This window comes from Rhea pennata, chromosome 14 (genome assembly GCF_028389875.1).
Source record: "Rhea pennata isolate bPtePen1 chromosome 14, bPtePen1.pri, whole genome shotgun sequence".
Classification (NCBI taxonomy): Eukaryota; Metazoa; Chordata; class Aves; order Rheiformes; family Rheidae; genus Rhea; species Rhea pennata.
Genome location: NC_084676.1, coordinates 15,009,097 through 15,035,499, shown reverse-complemented (window position 1 = coordinate 15,035,499; position 26,403 = coordinate 15,009,097). Strand labels below are relative to the sequence as shown.

Sequence of the window (26,403 nt, the reverse complement as noted above, 5' to 3'; positions counted from 1 at the left end):
AGCTCATCAACTACGGTAGTATTTTCAAGTCTTCATGTGACTGAGAGCTGTTGTCTTCTTGCAACACTCCTAATATGTCCTTATGCCCAAGCACAACCCTTTTACATCTTTCATTCTATTGCGAGACACTCATGCTTTCTGTGCCAGGACCCACACTCTGTATCCTCAGCCTCCTCTGCTTTTCTGCAGCAGTTCTCTCTCTCTCCTCAGTCAGGAGTCCTGTGGCTGGCTCCTTGCAGTTCTCTGTCTTTTTGCCTCCTGGATGGTAAAACACACATCTCCGCAGTCTGGAGTGGATCCAGTGAATCACTTGGACTGCTCGTGAGCTGTGATGGATGGACTCGTGGTATCGAGTCTCCCCCTTCAAGCAGGCTTTGCTGTTCACTCAATGTCCTGGCTTTCCGCTTCTGATGGAATAGCTTCTCCTCTGGCAGGCAGCTACGAGACCTTAGAAGTCAAACTGCAGCTCAGGGTGCTCTCTCTGGGGACAGATTATCGCAGAACTTTTCCCTTGCGGCTGGAAGCCTTTGTTTCAGAGCTTGTAGGCTGCTAGGAGGAGGCGGTTGTGATGCTGTGTGCCTGTTCAGCTGTAGAAAGGTTTAGTCCTAAGCCAAGGGAGGGAGATGATGTAGCCCAGAGTTAGTGTGCTTTGCTGCACGATTGAGAGACAGAAGGTTTGAGAATTTAAAACAAACTTAGAATGGAGTGGGCAAGAAAGTCAGATTTTTATGTACATCAAGTATGTTTTCCCAGTCTTCTATTTTCTCCATGCTTAACAAATCCTTCAAGCTTTTAGCTGGAAACTTTCAGCATTGACCCACCTGGAGCTATGTCATCTTGGAGAGAGTCCTGCATCCCTCAGGCCAACAACTTTGTGTGTAAGGAGAAAAAAAATATTGAAGCGCTGTTACGAGAGAATTGGCAAAAGGCAATGGGCCGTGCATGTCATCTCTATGTGAAAGATTAGTTGTTCTGGAGGAGATTCTTCACCTGCTATGCACGTGCAGTAGAGAATGAAAAATAAGGGGAGAAAAAAAGAGTCAGTATCTTAGCAGTTCAGACATTTTTAAATTATAGTATTAAATTAAAATGGGCTCAGAGACACTAGTTGGCACATAGAGGAGAATCATTCTTGTCTTAATGTTTCAAGCTGTTGGACTCTTAAAAATTTTCAGTGAGGCTCGTGCCTTGCTTCCAGGACTGAGCCATGCTGGCTGAAGGATAAGGGACCTGGGAATGACTCTCTTGTTCCTGGTCCCCTCTGCTTATGGTCCTCTTCTCTTGTGCTTTGCGTAGAGCTTCTAGAGGCCTTTGCCTGAAGAGTGTGCGGTTCACAAAGGTGGAGTAAGTGTTATCTTGATTTTCCAGATGTAGAAAGCAAGAGCCAGGAATGCCAAATAATTTGCTCCAAGCTGTCCAAGGCTCCTCCAGGTGGATGTAGAACCTGACTCACTGATTGGATTTCACACAGGCTGTAATTACTGGGTCGTACCATCTTTCCTGATGGCGATGGTGTTTCTGATGACCTCTTTGATGAAAAGGCTCTAAGATTGCTCAGTTATTCCTGCTGATGGGGAGGATGGATTTCTTTTTGCATCCAGAGATTGTAAACAGGGCTCTTTCAACAGCTATTTCATAACAGGAATTGTATTTCAACACTTTGGGAATTTCTTTCTTGCAGGGTTTATGGAGTTCAACAAAACTGTGAATAGTTGAGTATGCAATGTACTTCATGATTTCATCCAGCCACAAAAATAAATCAGCAGGATCTGTTCCCTTAGACAGCTGGATCATGAAAGACAGACACTTGCGTGACCAAAGACAAGAAAAACCCACAACTTCCTATGGTGAGGCTCCTGTTACAAAGCCGAGGCTTTTGCCTTTGTTCCTCTCTGTCCAGACTTTGCTAAGAGCTGTGAATATTAGCGCAGTATGCAAGTATAGGAAGGGTGAATTGCCCTAGTCCAGCATGAGGGGGAAAAAAACTTTATATCAAATAAGGACTGCCTTTGTCTCTAGAAGAAACAGCCTGTATTTCTTCTTCCAGCAGTGAATCAAAGATCTTCATCATTCTCGCTCCTTCTCTCTCCTTGTACAAAGAACACGCGTAGCCCAATGCACTTTGGTCTAGTTAAAAGTTGGCTCCTCACTTCTCTTCTCTCCAAGAGTCTCCCATTTATAGCTTTCCAGTATTTGGCAGCCAGGAGCCAGCACATTCCCGTGCATGTTAGCGCCAAGGCAGGTCAGTTGAGTTATAATTGGCTCTAACTGGCACTCTGACTAGCTGCTAAATTCTTCACCTGGCAGCTGAGCAGGGCTCTGAGCTGTTGAAAGCAATGTCTGCCTCTGGGAAATGGCAGAGTCCTCCCAGAAAGACGATGTTGGATGAGAGTTCCCAGGATTTGCGTACACCTGGGGCAGGCGCAGCAGCACCAGACAGTGCACTGTCCTCGAAGGAAAATGTCTTTGATTCTTGTAGCTAAAGCCTTTCCTGAGCAGCTGGTCATAACAGCACTTATCAGCTTCTGTTTTATTCCAGACTGATGGGCCTTTTCCTTCGCCCTGAGCATGCAACTCCAGGGTGTCTGCACCCCTCAATGTTCCTGCAATCCACTCCTGCAAATTTGCTTCCGTCTCCTTTGCCCCTCACCCTGAGAGCTCCATCATGCCTCCTGGGTCTCATCTCCACCCGCTCTGCTCGGTGCTGAGTTAGCCCCATCTTCCTCCGTGGTTTTGTTACCTGGGGCTGCTGCTGTGGCTCTGCAGCAAAGCAGGGTTGGTTTCTGAGCCTGTGCTCCCTTCATTCATCATTTTTGGCATCTCCTGTTAACCTCCCCTCTGGAAGTCTGGCAGAGCAGCTGCAGGAGATGGCATTAGCAGATGTTGCTTTCCAGCCTGGTGGGAAGTATGTCACTAGTTAAGCATCGCATAGAGGGTGTGATGCTGAGAGGAGACTGTGTTTACAGTAAAGTGTGGAAGGAGGAGACAAAAAGATGAGGTGGGTAAAACAGCAGTTGTGAATCCTCAGAGACTGAGCGAAGTTCTCGTGCTGACAGTTCAGCCTGTTTTCATTTGGTGAGCTTTTCAGTAATGTGATGTTTTAAACTTGCTCTCTGAAACTGGGAGATATGTTACACCTCCTCCCCCCTTCTGTTTCAGCTTCATCAGTGAGCTAATGTCCTTCCACTTTCCAACTATTTAATGAGAAAGCCTAGAAATTTAGCTGCTCTGCTCCCAAGTGAGCTGAAACAGGATCTCCTGGAGGATGAGGACTTGCTTATGGCCTTGCTGTCCTTCCTGATGCATGTGTGCCTCAGTCCGTGAGGACGCTGGCGAGGCCTTGATGGGGCTGACAGCCAGGGGCTAGGCCTTAGCTGTCGGCCGGGGATTTTCGAGGTCTGCATGGCTCTTGGGTGGTGTGAGCCCCAGCATCTTCTCCGTGCACTTAACCTAGTGCAGCTCAATTTTCTGTTGCAAAGACCTGCAGTTTGTATCATGTGGCACCAGCCCTGGATCTAAAATGTGCAAGTTAAAGAAACACTGTCTGACATTACTTGGTAAGGAGTTAAGGATTGATAGTGGTAAATCAGTACAACAGAGTCTGCATTTGAGAGCACTGAATTTTTAGTAAAATGACTAGGACCCTTTTAAATTACTATGCAGTACAGATTTAGCACTGAAAATTACACCCACCGCACAGGTGTCTTGGGTGTCTAAGAAGTAAAAGCATCTGTGCAGTTTTATGGTGAATAGAAGATGCAAATAATTAGGAGAAAAAGGGAGGGAGAGATGGTGGTTTTGGTCTGTTCTTGCCCTTTTGGAGTGAGGGGATGAAGCTGAACGGGACAGTATGTACTTTGGGGTCCTGTTTTTTCACTTTTCTGTGCCAGTCACTTGATCGTTCAGGCTCTCTCAGGTCTAACACAGAGCTGTAAAATACTGCTCCTGCCTTGGCTGTTAGAAATAATTTCTATGAATGCGACCTGGCAGTTGTTTGTTACTTCTCGTTGTGAAGTAAGGTGTGGACCTTTGAGATGGGTCCTCCCCTGGCCTCCCAGAGGGCCTGGGCACCAGTGAAGCGGTTAAGTGCCTGCTGTCCGTTCCCGGCACCCTGCCCCATCTGAGAAGCGATGCTCCTTTCCTGTTACTTTCCTTTCACGTTCTTTTTCCTATACGCTCCCTGCCCTGGGGTTTGTCTGGCTCCTTGCTCCCCTCTCTAGCATGCAGTGCAGGCTTTTCCTGGCTCTGTGGCAGCAGTCCTGCCTGAGGGATGGGCTTGCCTATGTCAGCCCTGAGGGCCAACTGCAGCCGGGCCGCTCCCTCTGCGGGATCAGGGGAGACCTGGCAGGGGGGAGAAGCAGGATGTGCTGGACCTGCCCTTCCTCAGTGATTCACGCGTTCCAGCTGGCCAGCAGTTAACGAGGGGGGACCTCATTACCAGAGTGTGGAGGGGAAAAAGCGAAGCAATGCCAGCGAGCTGGCAGGGGCGGATGCCACAGGGCTCCAGCAGCCAGCCCTTCCCCTCCGTGGTGCCGTGGGGATGCTTTGCTTTTCCTGCCAGCTGCTCAGGCTTGCTTCTCCTTTGCTGCTGGGCTATTGTGCAAGATGTGTTGCACCCATTCTGCTAGTCTACCTGTTTCCTTGTGGCTCCCACACATCCCTGGGCTGCAGAGTGCTGTTGTGCCTTCTGGTCTGTTGGTAGTTTTTATGCTCTGATGTTATCCTGGGATTCCTGTGTGAGTGATAAACTATATGGAAAATGGTGTCCCTTGTGGTCTGTCTGCATGAGAAGAGCTAGTGTTACTTCCAGTTCCTTGGTCATAAGCACTGCAGATGCTGTCTGTGTGTAGGTACCATATCTTGCCTTTGCAATGGTGGTGAGTCACTGAGTAGTGCATTACAAATGATGTTTATGGTGGTCTTTACCTGCTGATGTAGAAATTGGGTCTTGAAGATTAGATTGGTAGGTGTAATTAAGGCTGGAAGATTTATTTTTTAATACTGCCTTTGACAGAATATTTGATGTTTGGGCAAGAAAAAGCTTTCAGTACAACGTCTCTTTCTTTTTTGGTGTTGATACTGTATTAAAATAGCCAAGTCAGATATATTTTAATATGCAAGGTAGTGCATATTCCACCTTATGGAAAATGCCTTGTGCTGCCTTTCTCCTTTATAAGCTAGCTGATCATTTGCTGTCTGCTGTGGTCTGGTACAGTCTCTTTGGAGATGGCATTTTGTCATAGCAGACTTTGGGAATGCCTCCCTCAATGAGTGGTTTAGGAATGAAGAGGTGATGCTACACAAGACGGGTTAAGCCAAGTTTAGCAGTTCATCATTGCTCAAAAGCAGAGTGCTTTTCCACCTCCTTATGCTAGCCTTGGCCCCTGTTGGAGTCTTCCAGGGATGGATCCAATTCACTGATCAATCCAGTGTAGAAAGTTTTGCTGAGATGAACTGGCTCATGTAAGGGTTGAGCAACTGCCAGAGCTAGTATGAACTGTGGATAGAGCTGGATGGCCAAGAATGAGGAAGAGGAGGGAGGAAGCAAGAACTCTTTTTTTGCTGCAGGCCAGTTTCTTGGATTCAATTGTATTGTGTAACTGCTCTCAGGTGTCTGGACAACTTGCCTTGGGCACTGCAGAGCCACTCTGAAATGAAATATTGGGGGGGGGGGGGTGGCTGAGGCATTCAGCCTCACAGAATGCAGCCACCATTTTGGGGGGAGTATTTTTACCCTCCCCAAAAAAAAGTTACTGGAAAAAAATGAAAACTTTTTAGAAAATTTAAGTTGTGGACCTGCCTGCCTCTGAGAATTCCTGCCTCCTGCCTGCATCTGGCGTTGCCCATCTTGTGACCAAGGAAACATGGAGATATGGAAACCACCAGTGCGTGTGGTGGGGGTATAAAATCTCGGTATTCTTACCCAACTCGTTGAATAGATTGTTGCTGTTCCATATCTTTGAACTGCACATGTATGTGAATCTGATGAAATGGCCACTGAAGATGCCTTTGTGTTAGGCCACACAGCATCGGTGCGCCAAAACAAGCGCAAACTGGGAGTAATGTGAGTGTTTAAATTTTAGCACACTAAGAAAGAAATCCAGTTCACTGTGTGTAGAATGTTCTCTTCATTTTTCATTATTAATTAATAATAATAAAAAACCTGCTTGCTTCTTGATGAGTCACTTAAAAGGTTAAAAACCCTTTTAATTTTAGTGGTTAGCTTTTACCATGCAAATTGAAAAGCTGATGGAAATGGATACTGTTCTTTCTTGGCATATCAGCATTTTCCAGTTCCCCTCCTCTTCCCCCTCCCCACCTACCTCCAGGGAAAAAAAACTCCTGCTGGAAAGTTCCCAAGCAGCACTAATGTTTCCTGCTTTCCACCTGCCAACAGGTGGCTTTTTTAAGCCTTGGGATTTGTGTTTGGTAGCAATCAGTGAATTTGGCCAGAGGCCTTTTGGGTTTTCTCTCAAGCTCTCTGTGGTGAGGTTGTGCTTTGAGAGTAACATCGCTCAAATTAAGGTTCTATCAAGGTTCCTGCTGCTTAGAGGTTTAGTTACACTGAAAAATCTTGGCACAGCTTTCTCTCCCTCCATCCCCACTGGGTCCTAAAAAAGCAGATGTAGTTCAAGGTACGCGGTTTGGGTTGAGTTTTGCGTGTGTGAAATCTGCATTCTGGTTTTCATGCTCGCGGAAAGCTTCAGGCTTGCTGCCTTGCCGGGGCACCTCTGGGCATGCCCTGCAGCTGTCCTTGTCATCGCTGACCCCTTTGGTCCTGGGGAAGGGGCGAGTGTCCCAGGCCGGGTGAGGAGGGCCCTTTCCTTGCCCGCCTCGAGCTGCGATGCGTTTCGCCTCGCGCAGTCTGCAGGGCTGTCTCGGCACCCCGGTGTCCCTGCCCCGCTGCTCCCACCTGGCGCGATCGTTCCCTGCGAAGTGCATCAGCTCTCTGAACTACTGTGAGACCAGCGTCCTCCATCAGATATCGTTTAACGGCAGCGTTCTGGTTTTGCAGTAAGTGGAGTTTCTTGGCTAGCCCCGGGCCTCTGGCAAGGCCCGTCTGAGACCAGGAGTGCTGCGAAGCCTGGGGCCGTCGTCCCCGTGGGCGCTGGAGGTGGCAGCGCTGGGCTCCTCGGCCCTCTTTGCAGCATGAGCAGAGCAGACGGCGCTTCAGAAGATAAGCTGCGTGCATCTACTGTCTGCAGAGACTTCCTTGAGAGGCTGTTTTTAGGAGGCTGTTGAACTTAGTGCTTTTAAATGCCTCCCCCTCTGTAAATGCTAGATACGAGGGCAGGTTCTGGTGCTCCTCTTTCTCCCAGCAAGCACCATGCTTTTGCTGCTGAAGGGAGGGGGAATGGAGGTGAACTCTGGTCAGATAACCTCTGGGGATGTTAATCTGTCCTTCACCTGGGAAAACACGCTTATCTAAAACTCACTGGGAGTCCTGAACGTGAAACTCCTGAATGTTTCAGCATTGCGTAAGGTATCTAGGAACAATGTGCTGTTGGGACACCCGGGTGCCTCCTCTCGACACTGACCGAGTTCATGCAGGAACCAAACAGACTGGACTTGTTAATGGGGAAATTCCAGCTGTTGGCTGTGTTGTGTTAGGGCCTTGTTTTATTAGCATTTTTTTCTGCCAGCCAGAAGTTTTTCTTTGTCAGAGGGGAGAGGGCTGATGCAAGCATGATCACACTAAAAAGTAAGGCACGACCATTTCATATGGAGACACAGTTCCTTGCAGATCTCTTGTGATCAGAATGAAATCCTCCCTTGCTTCCCAAGAAAAATCTCTGTAATTAGGCCATTGTGCTGACTGTGCTTGTTTGGAAGATGAGAATGTGTTCAGGAAGGAACAATGAGGAAAATAGAAAGTTAAGAAGAAGTCTTAATTTCTTAATTTCAGAGCAAGCTCATGACTGCTGCTGCTAACCAACTGTGCCCTCCCAGATGAGGAAACTGCAGCTTTTGCAACCCTGCCTGTAGCTCAAATGCCTTTTCTCTTTCGTTTCTTCACGTTTGGGCTTGTCGGAGATTTAAACCCTTGCATTAATTTCAGGGAGGGAATGTATGCCAGTCATCTCTTTCTCGTGTGCTGGAGTAGCAAAGATGTTTGAGAAGGGAGGGGTTGAATAGGAATGGGATCATAAGCTGTTGGGGAGAAGTGAGTGGCAATCCAGCCAGTGTTTCTGGCAAGCACACGACTTGATGTGAACTAGCATATATGTGAAGTATCTGTATTTGATGACTGGTTGCTGGGATGCTTGACTGAAGAGTTGCCTCTTGGTTTGAAGCACAGCGTTAGTAGTAGAACTAGATTTCCTTGGACTCCGGAGCACAGCTCCCTCCACTGTGCTGTGCCTCAGCTACTTATATGAAAGAGGGCAAATGCATTGATACTTCTCTGTTGTCATTTCCATTTCAACAACAGAAACTCAATGTCCTGACTTTTCCCTCTTTCTCTAAACTGATCTGCTTTAGGGTGCTGGAAGATACTGGTGAATGTCTTTCTAGTCATCCCTATGGCTGCCACTGTTGTGACAGCTCAAGTAGTAGGTTCAGTTGTTGCCCTGTTGTCTTTGGCCAGAGGATGAGGCAGGGGACATAGCTCTTTCCTGCTCATGCATGATGGCTCCTTCCAGAAAGTGCTTTCCTGTGTGACGCAGATGCAGGTGCCATGAAGGGAAGTTTCCACTCATGGGATATGATGAGGAAGAGGAAGCGGAGCAGACTGGAGTCCACTCTGTCTTGCTGCTCTATGCCTATGTATGCCTACCAGCAAGAGTCATTTCCCGTGGCTGATTGCAGTGGTAAATCATGGATGCCATATTGATTTTTTTTTTAATGCTATGCTGCTGGTGCCTATACTGAGTGCTCCTCAGTATGGTCTGTGACCTGCATATGCTGCCTAATTCTATCTAGAGGCTGTGCTGCAATTACCACAAATTAAGTGGAAAATGGATTAGTAAAGTACTGTAGACAGAATTATGGCTTCCAGGACGCGGCACCCCCTGAATCAGACACAAAAGCTACATATTTTTATCACCCAAGAACCCGACAGAGAGATCAGCTCTGTGAGGAAGCTGTATTAACGGAGGTTGCTGCTGTGAGATGGTTGGGGACAGAGACACTATGTTCTTCTCTAAATCATAATTACTCTTGAGATTTTCTTTTTGTTAACACTAAAATCTCTTCCTTGTCTCAGCCAAATATATTCTGGGTGGGTTTAAAAAAGGAGGGAAACTAGCAGTGAGTTACAGAAGTTGTTTGGGCCATTCAAAAATGGATGATAAGTCTGGATTGAACTGTTCTGTGGTGTTACACCTGATACCTTACCAGAGCTGCATTTCTGGGAACTGTACAATTGCTTGCCCTCTGGACCCTTTCCGAGATGCCTCAAATTGGGCACCCAAAATTACTTGTTGCTGTTGAAAACATGTGCATGAAACAAACTCTTACATCTTAAAATGTGAACTTCTAATGTTCTTGAAATGTGTTCAGTAGATTAGCAAAGAACAGATACAAAAATCACTGCAGAGACTGACTTAACTTGGGAGAACTGTATCTAGAAATGAGGATATTTCTCCTTTTGTGACTCTTGTCTGTCTTCCATGACATGGCCTGCCTGCTGCAATTAGCATTATGGGGTTTTGATGGTGGTATTGGTTACTGGAGACTCCTGTCTTCTCATCGCTAATAGATAAACTTGATAATCTGTTAGTGTTTTCTGAGGTCTTGAGTTTCATGGCTAGATGATTAAAATAGGAAGTTCCTTATGTTAAGACTAATAAAGACTTTTAGAGGTTAGATACTTATGCCTCCTTTTCTAGGGAGACTCTCTATCCCTAGTGATCATGCAGTGTCCAGTTGCTTATCTCTTGATTGTTTAAGCTGATGAATGAGTCTAGCAAATACTTCTGAGGTTGTACTCAGAGAATCAGTATGTGCTATGGCTGGAAATGGAAATGATTCTGGGTAATAGAAGCTTAATAGAAGTGTTTTTTTTTCTTTGCCTGGTTGCTTTTGGAGACCTCAGTTCTCAGAATCAGCATAGAGGAAAGAGATGGGAGGAGTGGAGAGAGGAAGGGAAGAAGAGGCTTGCATTGATTTTTGCTTTTCCTTTGGAGTGGCACCAAGCTATGTGAGAAGGGAATACAATCACTGCTGCTAGATTTGGAGGCTGCAAACCTGGCCTCCCTTTGCATCTACCACCTATTCCAGTAGCTGAGCCAAGCTGCGCATGCTTACAAAATGGGAGCCCTCTGGTGCGAGCTTGGCAGGAGGAGGAGGATGTATAGGGATACCTTCTTCCCAGACCCTGAACAGCAGGGAGCTGCTGGGCCTCTACCGGCACTGCAGCACTTGGGGGACACAGCAGCTTCAAGTCTCAATGGGTTTGGTTTGTGTGTGGTTTAACTGAGACCTGCTGGGATGGGAGGGTCAAGATAGGGCAGACCTGGCTGTCACTTTTGCTGATGTTTTACTAGCACATTTCTGGAGCCTGCCAAGAGGAGGAAGTGGCAGCCCGTACAGTAGGCCACTTCCTGACCAGAGCTGTGGGCTCACTTCCCTTGCCATTTAAGTAAGCTGTTCAGAGCCAGCAATATCTCCCTCTGTCTAGTATTTCCTGTGATTTCATAGGAAATTTCTTTTGCAGTGACAGCTGCTGCCAATTTGTGTAGCCCTGTTTTCTGACCTCAATTAATTCTTTTTTAATCTTTTGCTGAGCAATGCTTAAAATTTTCCATCAAGTTCTCACAATATGGCCTCTGTGATGCTATTTCCTATTGCTGAGCAGGTCAAAATTGCCACTGCCCTGTAATAAGTGCCTTCGAACTCATCACTTGCACCAGAAAAGCAGAAACTAGGGAAGAACTGTGGTGTTCTAGAAGCTGCTCGGTTGTGCTCTTCAGCTCTAATTAGCACCCCTTAACATCCATATCAGATTCACCATTAAGCAGGTATTATATGATGCAGCCCTAGTACAGTGGGTCCTTTCCCAGGCTTGACCTCTTCAGCTCAGTATTATTCATACTTGGGATCTCAGCTTGCTCTTTTTTGCTTCTTCAGTTTTGTTTTCACCTCCTGTTTCTTCATAGTCACTCCACATGGATGAAGGGAATGGTGCCTCTCATAGGATAGCAGAGACTAGATTTCTGTAAACCCTGAGCTGCTGCCAGATGTCATCCTCTTTCCCAGAGTGTCTGCTTGGCAGATGTTCTCTGAACCAGCTGCCTTTGGGGAGTGAGGGTGCCTTGAGCTGCAGGAAGGCATTTGCAATGTCTTTGGTTCTCAGTGCGTAGCTGTGTTTCTCAGAGCTTCCCCATGGGGCCTTGGTGCTGCTGCGATGACTGCTGGTTTCCACACCTGCATCCCTTTCCCACTGCATTTTGAGATCAGTGGGACACTGACCCCTCTGTGCATCCAATTGGGAGCAGGAATCTTCTTCCCACAATGACACTTGACTAATGCTTTGTATTTTCAAAGCCAGTAATAGAACTGACATCATATGGGAAATCACAGAACACAAGCCCGTTTCTTTTTGCCCACAAAGTACCTTATTTGGGCCTAACAGCAGTGGGTGATAAAGCTTGCATGCCTTTGGATTTCCCTGGAAGAGAGAAGTGAAGGGGAAGAAAGGACTGATGCTTTTCTTTTTGTGGTAATATCTAAATGCTAAAGCCTGGAGCCTTTAACTAGGAGTTGAAGAGATGATGAACTGAGGTCTCTTTTCTGCCATCTTGGAGATCTATGTTGAGAGGAGCTCAGGGCTTGCTGGAGTAAGCAGGGAAAGGGGCTGGTGGTCAGCTGCAATCTCCACGGGGCAAATCCAGCAATCGAGGGGAACGTGAGCTTGGAGAGGCAAGCAGTGCATGGCAGGGCGCCTGCCCCAAGCTAGCCACCATGGAGATAGCTGGGCATGCAGTATATGTTGGCTGCTTCCCACGCTCCCTGTGTCATGAAGGATGGGAGCCAGCAGAGAATTTAGGAGCGAGGGATGAGAGCAGGTTTTGGCAGAGAACCATCTTTTCCCCATGCTGAGCTGCTGGCCCCTCTCAGAGGGAAGGCTGTTACCCACACAAAGAGTCTCCTGTGATTCTGCTGCCACTTGCTGAACCAGATTGTGAAGCCTTTTGTTCAGCTTTTACTTCTTTCCCCTCCCCCCCCCCCCCTTTTTTCTTTCCTCCTTGGGATGGTGTCAAAAACTGACTTCTTGTGTCTGGCTAATTGATGTGACTGGTGCAGGCATGGATTTGGTCAGCTCTCACTTGCTAGACAGGGACAGAGGAATGCGGCTGTGCTCGGCATTCCTGTCGCCCAGCCTGAGGGAATTCTGTTGATAAGAGGAGGGCGAAGGTCCATCTCCCCTTTCCCGTGGTTGCAGCTCGCAGCCTGGCTCTGACCTCTTGTGCTGGTGTTGTGCAAGAGTGGAAGAGTTTGCTTCCTTCGCTCAGCTATTTCATCATTCCAGCCCTCTTCTTTTGTGTGCTGGTGGCATCTGCTCTTTGATGACATGCGCCATCGCCATCATAAGTTGACAAAGACTTGCTTTCTCTTTTGCTGTCCTGGTATGTGCCTGGTATGTGCCCTAATGCTCATTAGTGGAAAACCAGAGCCTCAGAGCGGGCCACAGCAGCTTGACAAAAGCAAGTCCCCACTGACTGCACAGGACTTCCTGCAAGAGTAATCCCATGGGCTGTCAAGGGGACGGGGCTGAACTCTTTTCAATGGCACCATGCAACAGGACAAGAGGCAACGGGCACAAACTGAATCACAGGAAGTTCCACCTGAATGTAAGGAAAAATTTTTCTGTGAGAGTGACGGAACTCCACAACCTCTCTGGGCAACCTGTGTGTTCCGTCTCTGGGGATATTCAAAACCCACCTGGATCCAACCCTGTCTAACATACTCTAGTTGATCCTGCTTGAGCAGGGAAGTTGAACTAGATGATCTTCAGAGGACCCTTCCAATCTCAACCATTCTGTGATTCCATGTCCCTTCAGGTTTATCATGATAGGGGGAATGCAGGACCTACATGTTTCCTATGTTGTCCTGAAATTTCTCTCTCCATCAGACCAGATATAAATTAAAAAGGGCAAAAAAAAAAAAAAAAAAGCTTTTTTACCTTATTGTGGAAAGCAAATGAAAATAAGCAAAGTGATGACATACCTTGTTAGCTACCTGCACTTGACTTGACTTTTTTTTTTTTTTTTTTTTTTTTTTGGTAGAGTTTTCTCTGAGTTTCATGGCTGTTAAGAACCAACAGGGCAGACTTGCAACTTGTTAGACCTGGGCCCTACTACTTCAGCAGATGTGTCCCTCTGGTATTGGGCTGTCTGCGCAATTAGCAGCTCTTCTTTGGGCAAAGCCCTTCCTCAAGCCTCTGCTTCCTGGGAATACTGCTGAGTTGGTGCATTCTCCCCTCTCCCTACCAGCGCTTGTAGCCCACAGCACTGATAATTAATTCAATTATGGTATTATCTTCTTAGCTTCCTGTTAATGAAGGCACTATCTGCCAAAATGCTAGCTGTTGATACACAGCTGCTTTTGAAGGGCTACCTCCCGTGGGTGGCCAGGCAGCATTATCACCTAACCTGTTAATGGACAGCCACAGGGTGATGTGGGAACAAGCAGGTCAGAAAGGAACCACCTCTGCACTGCGTGACATGTGTAAACCTTCAGCTAGGCCTAATTCTATAAACAGGCACCATGCAGATGTTTCTGGGTTAGTAAGAAATATAGCTAATTGCTGACATAAGATAAATTGGTAATAGGAGAAGTAACAGGATAAACTTGGCACTCTGCCGTGTCCTGACTTGCTGTTGGGTAAGCCCTGTTACAAGTCTGCTACTCCTCCGGGGCATCTGTGCCACACTCCAGCTTAGGTGGCCAGGGCCTGGGAGTCACGTAGTAATGCTGCAGTCTAACAATTATTGCAAAGTAATCTGTGCAAAGCCCGATACAGCACTTCGAGCTTCCTGCATAATAAAAACACACCAAAATGCTTTACACTGCATCTAATTTAACTTTTTTTAAAAAAGATTCTTTCACAGATATTTTTAAATAATTTTGGAGAAGGAAAACAATAGGATTATCATTTCTTTTGTTTCCTTTTGTTTTTCTAGCTGACCTGGCTGACTGCATTGCTGAGAGCGAGATTGGCTCTTGGCCTCCTTGTTTTAGCTTGTGCTTTGCACAAGATAGCAGTGCTCAGAAGGGGTCTGCGTCTGTCTGCCTCTCGTCTGTCTGTCCTCTTCCCCTCTCCAGGATCTTGGAGGGCTGGGTAGTTTTGTCTTTGGGGATGTGATCAGTCATGTGCAGAGCTTGGATGGAAACCCTTGCTGCTGACATGATTTGTGGGAGTCTCCTTGTGCCGACTTCCTTGGTTCCAAAATTCCTGGTCTGCCGCAGCGTGTTTTCCCCCCTGGGGCCTTGTGGAAGGGTGCTCTCTGAAGGAACCTGCCCTGTCAGGGCTTGGTGCTGGCATGCTTTGGTTTCTGCAGTCCATCTTCTGATGTGCATTTATACATCTCTCCCTGCTATCAACAACTTGTGGAGTTGCTGCATGTTTTCCTTTTGCCATGCCTTCTCCAGGGTTGGGTGCGCACTCTGGCTCCTGTCAAGAGCTCTGTGCTGAACCCCATCCTTCAAAATCAGCAGAGGCATGAGGGGCCAGAAAGGATTCAGGGAGCCTCAAAACTTAATGACTGGATTTTTCGGGTGGCATCCCTCAGCTCTGAAGTTCACTTTTTCCTATTGCTGTTAAATGCTTGTCCCTGCTGCAGCATTAGGTTGTGTAGGGCTGTGATGAAAGAACTGTAGGCTCATGACCAAGAGACTGCATTTCCACAAATGTGTGCTCTGGTATCTGCTGATGCAAACCGCCCACCATGCTTAGAGCTGGTTTTGGCCTTGTTTTCTTTGGAGTGGGTTTTTAGCTTTGCTTTGACCACAAGCTTATGTCTAGTAAGCGGATGAACTGGCATTTGCTGCTCCCTTCTCCGGTGCTGTGTGATGTGGCAGCCAGGCTCGATGTGCTCCCATGTGACCTGCCCCTCCAACTTGCTCCTTTCCCTTCCTTTCTCCTCCTTCCCAGTATTGCTGAGGGCACACTGGTTTGGGAGATGCCCGCTGCTCCCAGCTAAGGGGCAGGCTGGGCTGCAGAGAGGGGTGTTGCTCGCTTCCTGCTGCTCTGCAGAGCAGCTGCTGCTGCAGGAGGCACTTTCAGTCAAAACGAACAAACAAACAAACTGCAGGAAATGGGGAACTTCCAGGGCTGAAGTTCTGACCTGGCTTGATGGGATCGCATGGTTGGGAGCCTTGCAAAGGATGTCACCGATCAGACAAGAGAGTTATGTCAAGGCACGTGCATATGGGAGAAAACAGAGCTTGCACCACTTGTGCCTTGGAGACTATTAGTACTCCTATGAGCAAGAGATACTCAGCTTGCGTTCAAAAAGGAGAGGAGGGAAAAGCTTTCAGTGACTCAAGTATTCCGTTACTTAACAGTAATCAGATGTGCGGTATTTGTGACTTGTTTTGTTTTGCTCATCCTTCGTCAGTCACAAGCTTTACCAAGCTTTTCCAAACGGGAAGACTGGGGTTAGACGTATTTAGTGTCCTCCTGCATCTGCAGGGGTGCAAGAAGGGTGTTGTGCAGGGTACTGGAGATGTTGTGTAATCCTCTATTTTCGCAAACCTGGGGAACGACAGGAGGGCACTCCATGCCCAGCAGCTCCGAGGAAGCCATCCTGGCCACTGCAGCCTGCAGTGACTCTGCCTCAAGGAAACTATTCCCCTCTCAGCCAGGCTCATTTTGTGGCTTCCAGTAACGTCGGAGCAATCTCCAGTTATTGCTGAGTCTAGATTCATTCTCTTTGTTGCAAACTCTTCAAAATCTGTATTGAAAAGAAGCTGTAAACAGTCTGTTTGTGCTTAGCTTTTGAGACGTAATGTTTTTGTTTTGAAGGGAATATTTGAGAGCTTCATTTGTTTATTCCTGTTGTCTGTGCACATGTTGGGGGAGGTTTATATTTTTCTCAAAATACACCAGGAAAAATACCTCCTGCCCTCCAAAGCTCAAGTGTTTTATCCTGGTGCATTTTGAGATCAGAGAAAAAGAAAATGCATGTATTACATGTGACAGAGCAGGCGTGCAGAAGGTCATATTGACAAAAAGGACTTAGCGTTATGATAACGCTAGAAACAAGATTGTGCCTAGCAATAAAGGAACCTATAGCTAGCAGCAGAGGCGTCCTTTAAAAAGTAGGTGGAAAAATAAATGCCAAAGAGCAAGACCTGTGAAAAGCAGCATGCCAAGTAGGGAGTTGGCCAGGAGGACCTTCTTGGGGGGGGGGTACCCTGGAGCCCTGCCCTCAGAGGGGCTCCCCTCTATGCAGGTGCCCCAGTTGTTTCATGGCCAAACTGCCAGCACGCAGGAGTGTGGCTTTTACAGCTTCCTGCTCAGGGACAACCAGCCTTCACCAGGCCGTGCAAGCCCAACTTCAAATCCATCTCGTGGAGCCAGAGCTGAACGAACATCTCTATGGTTGCGTGGTTTTCACTATGCTTTTAAATGTTAATTGTGTCAGAGGAGAGTGACTGTATAGACTTTGTAGGAGCTTAGGACGCTTACTGGGGAGATTTGTCTCCAGTGCTTCGATACGTGCTTAATTATTTATATGCTCCAATAGGAGAGGACAAGACCCAATTCAGATACCCCGGAGGTCAGTGAGCTTCAAGTGATGGGAGGTGGGAGTTCAGACCAATGTGCCAGAGAGGATGAGGAGTCTGAGTCTTCCTCCTCCTCTTCAGCTCCATGTTAAGTGCAAAGCCCAATCCAACTGGTGTTTTCTGGCAAGAGCAAGCAAAGGAAATGCTGAAGATGTGGATCCTGCCAGGGCTTAGGTGTAAAGCACTGTGGATGCTGCAGGCCTAGATAATTGTGTGCATGCCCTGAAGCAGCAGTGCAGACACCTAATGAGAGTGGGAGTTGATTAGCAGCTCTCTGTGCTGAGGGGAATGTTTTGACTCCAGCTGTGTTGATAGATAAAATTCCTTGCCTGAGGGTTTTGTGCTTAGGAGAAGAGTCCTAAGAGAAGGGAGGGCACCCGGAAAGACTAGACTTACTCCACACAGTCCTCTGCAGTTGTATCAACTGTATTGTTTGTTTACTGCTGAAGATCCCATAAAACACCTCCTCCAATCTTGTGTAGCCCAAAGTGTTTCTCAAACTTGAGGTATATCTTTTTGGTAATTTGCAGGCAAACATGAGTGTGTGCTTTCAGTGCAAGTTAACTGTAGTCCAGGAACTGTGTCAGTGTTGTGCTATGCTTGAGCTAATAAGCCTAAAATATGTGATTTGGAGAAGTTTCCAAGTTCTAGTTATTGAAGTTCATTAGGATGAAACCTAGGAGTTACAGAAATGCAGGTTACATTAACTGCCCGTACTGAACAAAATAATAGTTGTAAGCACCATCAGTGATGAAAAATGACGTGGACCTTGAAAATAGAGGGAAGTGCGGAAACAATGGTAAGATCTCGTGTTTCTGTAGTTGCTTTGGATGTGCAGCGTACTGCAATGGGCTCTGCTATACTCACAGTGCTGCAGGTCACTGTGACCTGACCAGCAGTTACATGCAAACCTCTGAGGATCATACTGGTCTGGAGAACGGGCTTCTCCTGAGGAGAGTGGCTTTGTATTATGCAAGTTAATTATTGACTTTAACCACTTCTCTTGCATTTCCTTTTTTTAGATGCAAATGCTGGACAAGTTTCCAATGGAAGGAGGTCAGAAGGACCCCAAGCAACGAATCATCCCCTTTCTGCCAGGTAGGTGCAGTGGGCTCCAGCAAAGACCATGGTGGTTTTGGCATGGCAGTGGGCTTTTTTACAGTACATGTACACACACATCTGCTTTAGATCTTACCTCTTGAACCATCGGAGTATTAACAAATTATTTGGTTTGCACTCTGCCCATTAGAACATTTATGTTTATTAGAAAGGTGTCTAGTGAGTGTTTAAAACTCCTAGTCATTCCCTCTCCCTCTCGAGAGCACCAAGTGGGGGTACTTCAGCTAAGTCATCCCACGTGCACCACTTCTGTCAGTAATAACCCTTGGGCAGACCAGCTGTTTTCAGGATAAGCGTGGCCAGCGTAGCGCAGGGCTGTGGACGGCATGGAGGCTCCCCAGGAACTGTTCATATGCTGTTTTTCCTGCTGTGTGCTACTCAAAGGGCTCTCCAGAGAGCAGGAAATAACATTTGAAATTGAATTGTTAAATGAAGCTGACTGACAGCCATGGCTTCTTCCCGTGATGTTTGGGACCAGTTCCTCCAGGACGGATTTATGTGGTGTGCCACAGCCCGACATGCAGCTGGGCATTTCTGCTTCCCTAGCAACAAATGTAACGATCCGTTTCAATCTTGTGATCCATTTCAAACTTTGTGAGAGTTGGGGATTGCTGGTGGTTGCCCTTTCGTGCTGCTGTTAAGGAAAGGGGGAAACCCCCCCACTAATATGCCTCACAAAAATACCTAGGCAAAAGGGGACCCTCGTGGTCTTTCATGCACCCATAACTAATGGATTTGACCACAAGGTTGTCTTTATCCCCACCCCCAAGTAGCTAATGAGTGTATTTAGAAATGTCATGGTACCATAATCACTTCCAGTGGCTGTCGAGTCCATTTAATGTAGCCATGTGGACTGTGTTCTGCTTCCTGGCTTTTCTAGAAACAACGATGTTTAGTGGGGTTTGCTTTTCTCTGACTGAAATGAAGAAAATAATTTACACCTCTTTACAAGCAGAAGGAATCTAGTCTGGATTCTCCATAGAGATATTTCTGATTCTCTTATCCCTTATTGGGAAAACCAAAGCACACCTGACATTAATGCAGAGGGAAAGCCATTGCTGTACTGTTTTTGCTACCAGCAAGGAGTGGGGAGGAAAAGTGGAAGTCAAATTGGCAAAGGGCGTAACTTAGAAAAAGTGGAATTACAGTTTGCCTGTGCCCCACTTACGAAGAATTCCCACCAAAATGCTGCTGTTTTTGAAAGGCAGTGATTTGGCTCGGGAAGCCTGTCCTGAACCCTGCTTCTTGCAGCTCATTCATCAATATTTGTTTGTTCTTTTTTTTGAAATAGTTCCCCTTTGTTAAGTGGCATGTCACTGGGATTTCCATTGGAGGAAAAGGGGATGAAGTTGCTGGGAAATGAAGGCAGAGTCTTGTGTCTCAAAGCAGTTTTGGGATGTTAGGATGGCCATCCTCTGTAGGAGCTTATTTATTGCTCCTACAATACTACTGTATTGTATGTACCACAGTACTCCTACAGTACTGTGACTTTTGCCCTTTTGCTCTACTCCCCTTTCTGCTATAGGATTAAATAATACAGTTTTCAGAGGTCACGCATTGACTTTGCAAGCTGCTGGAACATACTTCTACCAGCAATTTTTCTTGACATTTTGTTTCTGGAATGGCTTGCAATAGCTGAAAAGAGAGATAGTACTGCTACGGTGGCTTTGTGGATTTTTTTTCTTTACTTCCTGGTGCAAGCGCAGAGTAAAGGGTAGTTGTAATGAGATGATCCAGGCATGGGACTATGGCCTACTTCTTGACAAGAGGTAGTCACTAGATAGATATAATCTTGAATCTGCCTGATCTCATGGAGCAGCTTCAGGAGTCCTTGGACTTCTTGCTTCTAGGCAGTTGTGTTATGAAGAAGTGGGAATTGTTTTGCCTTTACTGTTCATTGTGGATTGGTGAGGAGATGGTGGCTTTCTTGTGAGCCCATTGGTGAGTGACCTAGCCTTACCTAGTGAGATTGCTTGCAAGCTGTGTCTGCCTCTGAAAAAGGACTTCACTTGGGAGCAGGAGAAGGCTTTAATAGTTACTGGCAATGCTAGAGGGTGCGGAAAACATGGTTCTTTTCTGGATCAGTTCTTGGCCTTCCCAATTCAGGATGGTAGAGAACTTTTTTACTTACAGCTGAACCCAAAACTTTGACTGGCTCTGTCTAGGTATGCCATCAGAAAGAGCTCAGTGCAAACAGGCCAAGGTCTTCCTCTGCAGATTGTACATGGGGTATACTTAAACTTGCTAGATTGGTGATGAGGTTCAGCTTCTGTGAGTACTGTAGTTTGTTCCCAGTCCCCTTTTTAGCAACATTTTTAGCATCTGAATTTCATTACTAGTGGAGATTTGGCTCCAGTGGGCTTACTGAAAATATGCTGCTTTCTGGGAAGCCAGTTCTATGGTAACATTAGATATTGTGGCCACTGAAGCACTGAAAAATGTCTCCTGTTACCCTGTACGTCCTGCTGCCGTTGCATTCTTAGCAAACCCGTAAGCCTCTGAAGCTCAGGGTGACCACCACGACCTGAGAAGATCCCGTCTGGGATTGTCTGTCAGACTGGTTTCCTGGAATGGGAGAGAGCCCAGTGATTGCTCTGCAGTTAGAGTATCCAGCCCAAAGGAACGCTATTCATTTTGTTTTGCTTTCTGTGTTAATGTTGTTTGTTTCATAGATTTAACTTTTTCGGAAATTTCTAGGCACTTCAGGGCCTTTGCAGTAAGTCTCTGATTGCACCAAAAAATACTGTTTTAGGGGGAAATCCTTCAGCCCACTCATCAAAATCATAAAGCTGAGTTCTCAGAAGTGGAGTTTGGAGCCAAGGGTTCTCCTTTCCTGGATGTCAGTACAAAACTCGTCCTGCTGCACAGCTTGGTTTTGTCAGGTTCAGAGTGGCAGTTAATTATGGCACTCGAGCACTGTGCCTGCAAATTCTGTGTTGCCATATAGGGGAACTTGGAAGTGGACTTCTGGCTATTTCTGCTGGCTTTGAGTCACTGACACATCCTGCTCAGCTTCATGTGGTGTTGAGGATGGCGCTTTGAAATGCCTTTGGCTGCACCCAGCTAACGCATGGGATGCACTGTGGACTCCAGGCTGGCATCAGAAGCAGATGATGAGCTTTGTGCAGGACAGTCACAGCAGCTCAGTCCTTGTGTGGAGGAGTTGACCGACTAAGGGTTACACGTTTCTTGGCTGAAGAGATGATGGTACGGAGACCCCAGGAAAGAATGAACTAAGAAAACAAATGAGCTCAGTTGGGCCAGTTGTATAAGGGCTGTGCCAGATCTTTCAGGAAACAGCTTTTATAAGGAGAGTGGAGCCTTCCAAACTTTGTTCAGCCCAAATGGCCTGGAGCTGATTCTGGCCAGTCTGCTTCTCTCGAAATGTGAACCTCAGCAAGGAGGGGTTGCCTGAGGCTGAGCTAACTAGTGTTGGCTGTAAAACTGCTTTTTAGGAAGCTCTAACTTACAGACAACAGCAAACTCCTAAGAAAGAGGGAGAAAAAGGTTTGGTGGGATCCCTTTAGAAAGCAGAAGGATGTCTACTTTTTACTCCCTTTCCCATATGCTAATTGCTCATTATGGGCATCAGTGCTGTCCACATAGTTTGGAACTTTTTTCACAGAATTACTGTGGGGATGCTAGTAGCACCCTGCAAAGGAGAAGGAAGACAAGTTGCCCCTTTTCCAGCTGTGTGACTGACATTCCACCATTTGCATTGTGCCTGCGTCACATCTGTAGATAGAGCAATTACTGTTTTCTGCTTTAGCAAGATGGGCATCTCTGCCCTAGCACTGTTGTGTGGAGAATCCTAGGCTAGCTTGGAGCCCATAATCTGTAGCTGACTTTTCTGTAGGGCTTCAGCTAACACTGCTGAGGTGCAGACAGTATTACCCTAGGGGGAGTGCCATGCTGAAACAGCTGCTCTGCTTCTGACCCTCAAGCTGTCTTTAAACAAACTCACTCATTTCTCTCCATAGCAAGACACTGTAGACCTGAGGGAAAAGGCCTTGGGAACGTTTTGTTCCACTGAACTCTGGCATTTCTCAGTTAACTCCTCTTTTGGTGAGCTGTGGTAGGGCTTTGGAGAAGGTTTTGGAGTATATTTCCATGCAGTTCCGCTTTCATGAATATGAAGATGACGGCCGGCAAGTTGGTGAGACTGATGGCACTACCAAGATTACATGGTACTAGGTAAGGGGCTCTTTCCTCCTCCTTGCCTTCCTCTCAGCCCTTAGTCTCTGCAGTAGTGCCTTCTTTGCAATGGGAAGGATAGCGTGGCCGTTGCTGTCCTACAACAGCAGAGAGCAAGCCCCTCTTTGGGATGGGAAGAACCTCATGAAGTTCAACAACGGGAAGTGCAGAGTCCATCACCTAGAGAGGAATAACCCCAGGCACCAGTACATTCTGTGGACTGACCTGCTGCAAAGCAGCTCTGTGGAGATGGACCCCCAGGACCATCTTGAACAGCAAGTTAACCATGAGCCACTGATGTGCCTTTGTGGCCAAGAAGGCCAGTGGTATCCTGGACTACATTAGGAAGAATATTGCCAGCTGCTCCAAGGAGCTAATTCTTCCCCTCTACTCAGACCTAGCGAGGCCAAATCTGGAGTACTATGTCCAGTTTTAGGCTCCCACATACAAGAGACGTGGAGCTGCTGGAGCAAGTCCAGCGAAGGGCTACTAAGATTTACCATTTTAGCCTAGACCAAAATCCTTTTCTTGTATCAAAGGTGACCAGTAGCATCCTGGGGGACTTGCCGTTCTTTTCTTCTGTGGAGGTTTCAGCTCTTCAGGTTTATTTCTCTGGACAGCTCATCTAAAGCCTGAGAGATAGCTTGCCCCCCATTTCCTGTTTTGCCTATGGTTTTTTCAGTGACCGTCAGGAACAGGTAAGAGTAACTGTGCTCCCGCCGGTATGATCTCAAACCATGAGAGTGCAGGGAGCTGCAGCAGTTTGGAGCTGTCTTGGTAGTGGCACCAATTCAGCTTCACTTTGCAGACATGTGAGACTCCATGCTTACGATATACCCAGGCCATTTTGCTGGTCTCCCCTCTTTTTTTTTGCCAGAGTATCCACACAATTCAGAGCTTTGCCACAGATGCTAAGTGAAGAGCTCCTGAAAATGATGTCTCCTATGCCTGCTTCCCTATCCTAGGAATAACCCACATAGCTGGCTGCTTCATGGGCTGGGACTAATTATATGTACACTCGGGGCTGCCTCTTTTTGAAGTGAATTTGGATCCTATGCCAGGGAAAATCTGGATGTGATTTGAAAGGTGCAGAGAAGTGAATTCTTTCCGAGGCAGTAAGGCAGGGGGAAGAGTGGGGGGCAGTCCTTCAGGGTAAATCAAGAGGCACAGACATTTTTCCACTCTTGAAATATCTGGCTTCTTTAGTGGCTGTGATCAGCAGGGTGATGTGTTTAAGGTTCTTTGCCTCTCTAGCTTGCTTAAGATCCAGTAACAGTCTTTGGCTCAAAATGAGCCTCAACCATTTTGCTGGTTGCAGTACCTCTGCATCATTTCTTTCTACTGCTTGCTCCCTGGTATAACTTTAGCTCTGCCTGGAGAATTCTGGCGGGAGGGAATCATTTGCAGAGCCATATTTTCCTACCTGTCTGTCTGGAGAGATTAACCTCTCTTTAGAGCAGATAGCCCAATCTCATGCTGCCGGAGACCTAAATTCCTTATCAGCCCTTTCCCCATCCTCTCATGACACTTTGCAGGCCTTGACAAATAGCTGAGGTGGCTGGTGGCCCCCCATGTCGCAGCCCCCTCTCCAGAGCTGGTGCAGCACCCGTTGTGCTCACTTACCAGATAAAGCAAAGCAGCTTTGATTGGCCCTAGAGGGAGTTGCTTCCACTGCTGGGAGATCAAAAACTTTCTGGCATTGGATGAGATTTTAGGAGTGGACAGAGCATCTTGAATGAAGCTCTTGTGGCTGTGTCGATGCTAGCGAAAGCAGCCCTGGTGACACAGGTCTGGTGTGCCAGCTTTGCAGGGCGTCTGCATGGGGGACGAGGCTGTGCTCTGCGGCTGGGCGCGGGTGTCAGCCGTCATGCTTGGCCAGTTGGCCATAAGGCAACACTCCGGTTTTATTTCTCCAATTGAAGCTCTGAACCCAGCTGTGTGCAGCTTAACGCAGAAAGGGCAGCCTCTGCTCCAGGGACTTCACTGCTGAATGTGAAATAAAAACCAGTAGACTGCCTCCCAATGTCCTGGCCAGACTATGTTAGTTAAAGAAGTATTGCAGTGCGATTTAGGGGGCCGGGGGGGGGGTGACAGGACTTCAGGAACAGGGAATATGGCCAAGAAGAGTTTTATGGAGGGATTTGAAGGAAAGCACACTGGTGGCTTGACAATGTTTGCAGGAAACCTCTCTCTAGTATGGGACAAAGCACAGGACAAAACATTAAGATGCTTATTTAGAAATTTGACAACCTAAAGTAAGTGTAGGGCAAACAGAAGCAAGATTCACATTTCAAATCAACTGGAAGATGAAGGTAGCCATCTCCTAGCCATGTGTGCATCATCTTTTGTTGCCCTCCATCCCTGCATCCTGCAGGCGCACATGTGATTCCCTGTTTGAGTAGCCAGCTGGGCAGCACATGGTAACTGATGATTCAGCTGTGCTGTCAGTGGCATTTGGAAAGTGCCATGTAATTGCTAACAGACAATATTGTCTGGTGCTTTCGGCTCCTTGCTTTGCTGTTCTGGCAGTGAGGAGGTGGATGGGAAAGGGAATGGGAGGGAGTGAGATTCATGGCAGTGTTAAGGGTGGGGACAGGACAGCATGTGGATGAATGTGTCCAGCCTAGAGGGGTAACAGAGCAGCCATCAATGTTTCGCTGGTACATAAAAATGGACAAGGATAAAATCGCTGGGTCTGAAGACAAGAGAGACTCCTGCCATGGGATACATGTTTCTCCTGATCCAATCCTTGATCCATTGGGAAAGGTAGAGAAGGAGGGGGTTGGAGGGACAGATGGACAGTGAAACCACAATGAAACAAACAGGTTTGTTTCTTACCTTAAGACTAACTGTAGTTGTATTAAGGACATTGTATGGGCTCCTTTGAGGAGCTGACAGGGCCGCACAATGGATCCTGGTACCATCAGTTCCAAATAAAATTGAACTGGTTCTGGAAACATTGTACTGTCTGTGCAGAGCCGCAGGAGGTAACTGGGGTGCTGTGAGCCCAAAAGAGCCAAGGCATCCCTTGCTCTGGTGTGAGGCTAGTGGTCAGCTGGCTGGGGTCAGATGCTTGGCAAGTGGTTGAGCTCCAGGCAGCAGGACTGCTAGGACATGCCATGTGACAGCTTTGGCTCATGTAAGGCTTGCAGGGACACTTTAGATGAATTTGCTACCAATCTGTCATATCAGATGAATTCCTGCTGATGTGTGGTTGGTCTCTGGCCACCATGGATGGAAGCAAATAACAGTGGTGGAAGGAGGGAATGTGCTTGCTGAAGAAGGGAAGAAAGAGGAGTGTAGCTGAAGTGGTAGAATATAGCTAGAACTTCAGAAGTGGAGAGCGTCATGTCCCAGAAAGTCATGAGCTGCATCCACTGAATGGATGGTGTCTCAAAACAGCATCAGGGCTCTGTACTGTGTGTTTTTTCTTTTTCTTTTTTCTCCAGGCTCCTCCCCTAGTAGGGCAAGGAACAATAACGGCTCCCTCCCATTAATTCAGAGCTGATTACTGCTAAAGAAAGGAAATAGAGCCTCTGAAACAAAGCAGGCGTCAGAGCTAGCAAGATTGCATCAGATGGGTCAAAAGAGGAGTCAGAGCAAGGGAAAAAAGCATGAATTAACTGAGGGCCCATAACTGTGTTTCCAGCCTGTTTCCAAGGTCTACCACATTTACCCTCATTCTGCTGTGCTGGGGAGACAGGATGCTTCCTCCCATCTCGGAAGTCCCACAAATGTGGCTAGATGTTGGCTTTGTGGTAGGCTGGGATTTTTTGGTTAGGTTTTCCCCTGTCTCCAGTCCCATCTTGGGAGCCAGCTGTGCTGACCCTGTTACTCTTACTGAGGACCTGAGCACAGCTGCTGAGGGATGGTCCAATCAGAGACATCTCGGAGGATTACGCATGGGTGCTCCCCACCAGAGAAGCATGCATCCAGGTAGCTGGTTAGTTTTAAGAGCAGACCAAGGTCAGCACAAAATTAAAAAGGAATAAACAAGCGCCGGAATAAGCAGAGGGAAGTAGGAGACGTGACTTCTGCTGCTTGATTGCTCTGGGATTCATCTTTTCTTTGGGTTAGTAAAAGCCCCAGTCGCTTTAGCAGGAGCTGTTTTAATCTCTGGGGAGCAGCTTGCCTTGGCAGCAGTCCTGGTGGGACCAGCTGCCCCGCAGCGGTGCACAGCACATAAAGAGCAGCAGGGCGACAACAAGCACACATCGCTCTCCAAGAGCCTTCAGAGCTTCTGCAGAGGCTGGATCTTGTTCTCTGCTCCTTCCCTGTGGTCATCATGAGGAGCAGGAGTGGCAGGGGTCTGTGCCTGGAAACTGCTGTGGCTGGGATCCCCCACCTGCCCCTGCT

General features: G+C 47.2%; 1 protein-coding gene across 5 annotated transcripts in view; it reads left to right on the top strand.

The window, feature by feature from the left end:
* SH3PXD2B (SH3 and PX domains 2B) overlaps positions 1–26,403 on the top strand; it is an 84,480-nt gene that overhangs the window by 20,073 nt on the left and 38,004 nt on the right. For all 5 annotated transcript variants that reach the window (XM_062587125.1, XM_062587124.1, XM_062587122.1 and 2 more), the window contains exon 3: positions 17,757–17,832. In XM_062587125.1, coding sequence (XP_062443109.1) covers positions 17,757–17,832 — 76 coding nt within the window. The remainder of the gene's footprint in view (positions 1–17,756; positions 17,833–26,403) is intronic.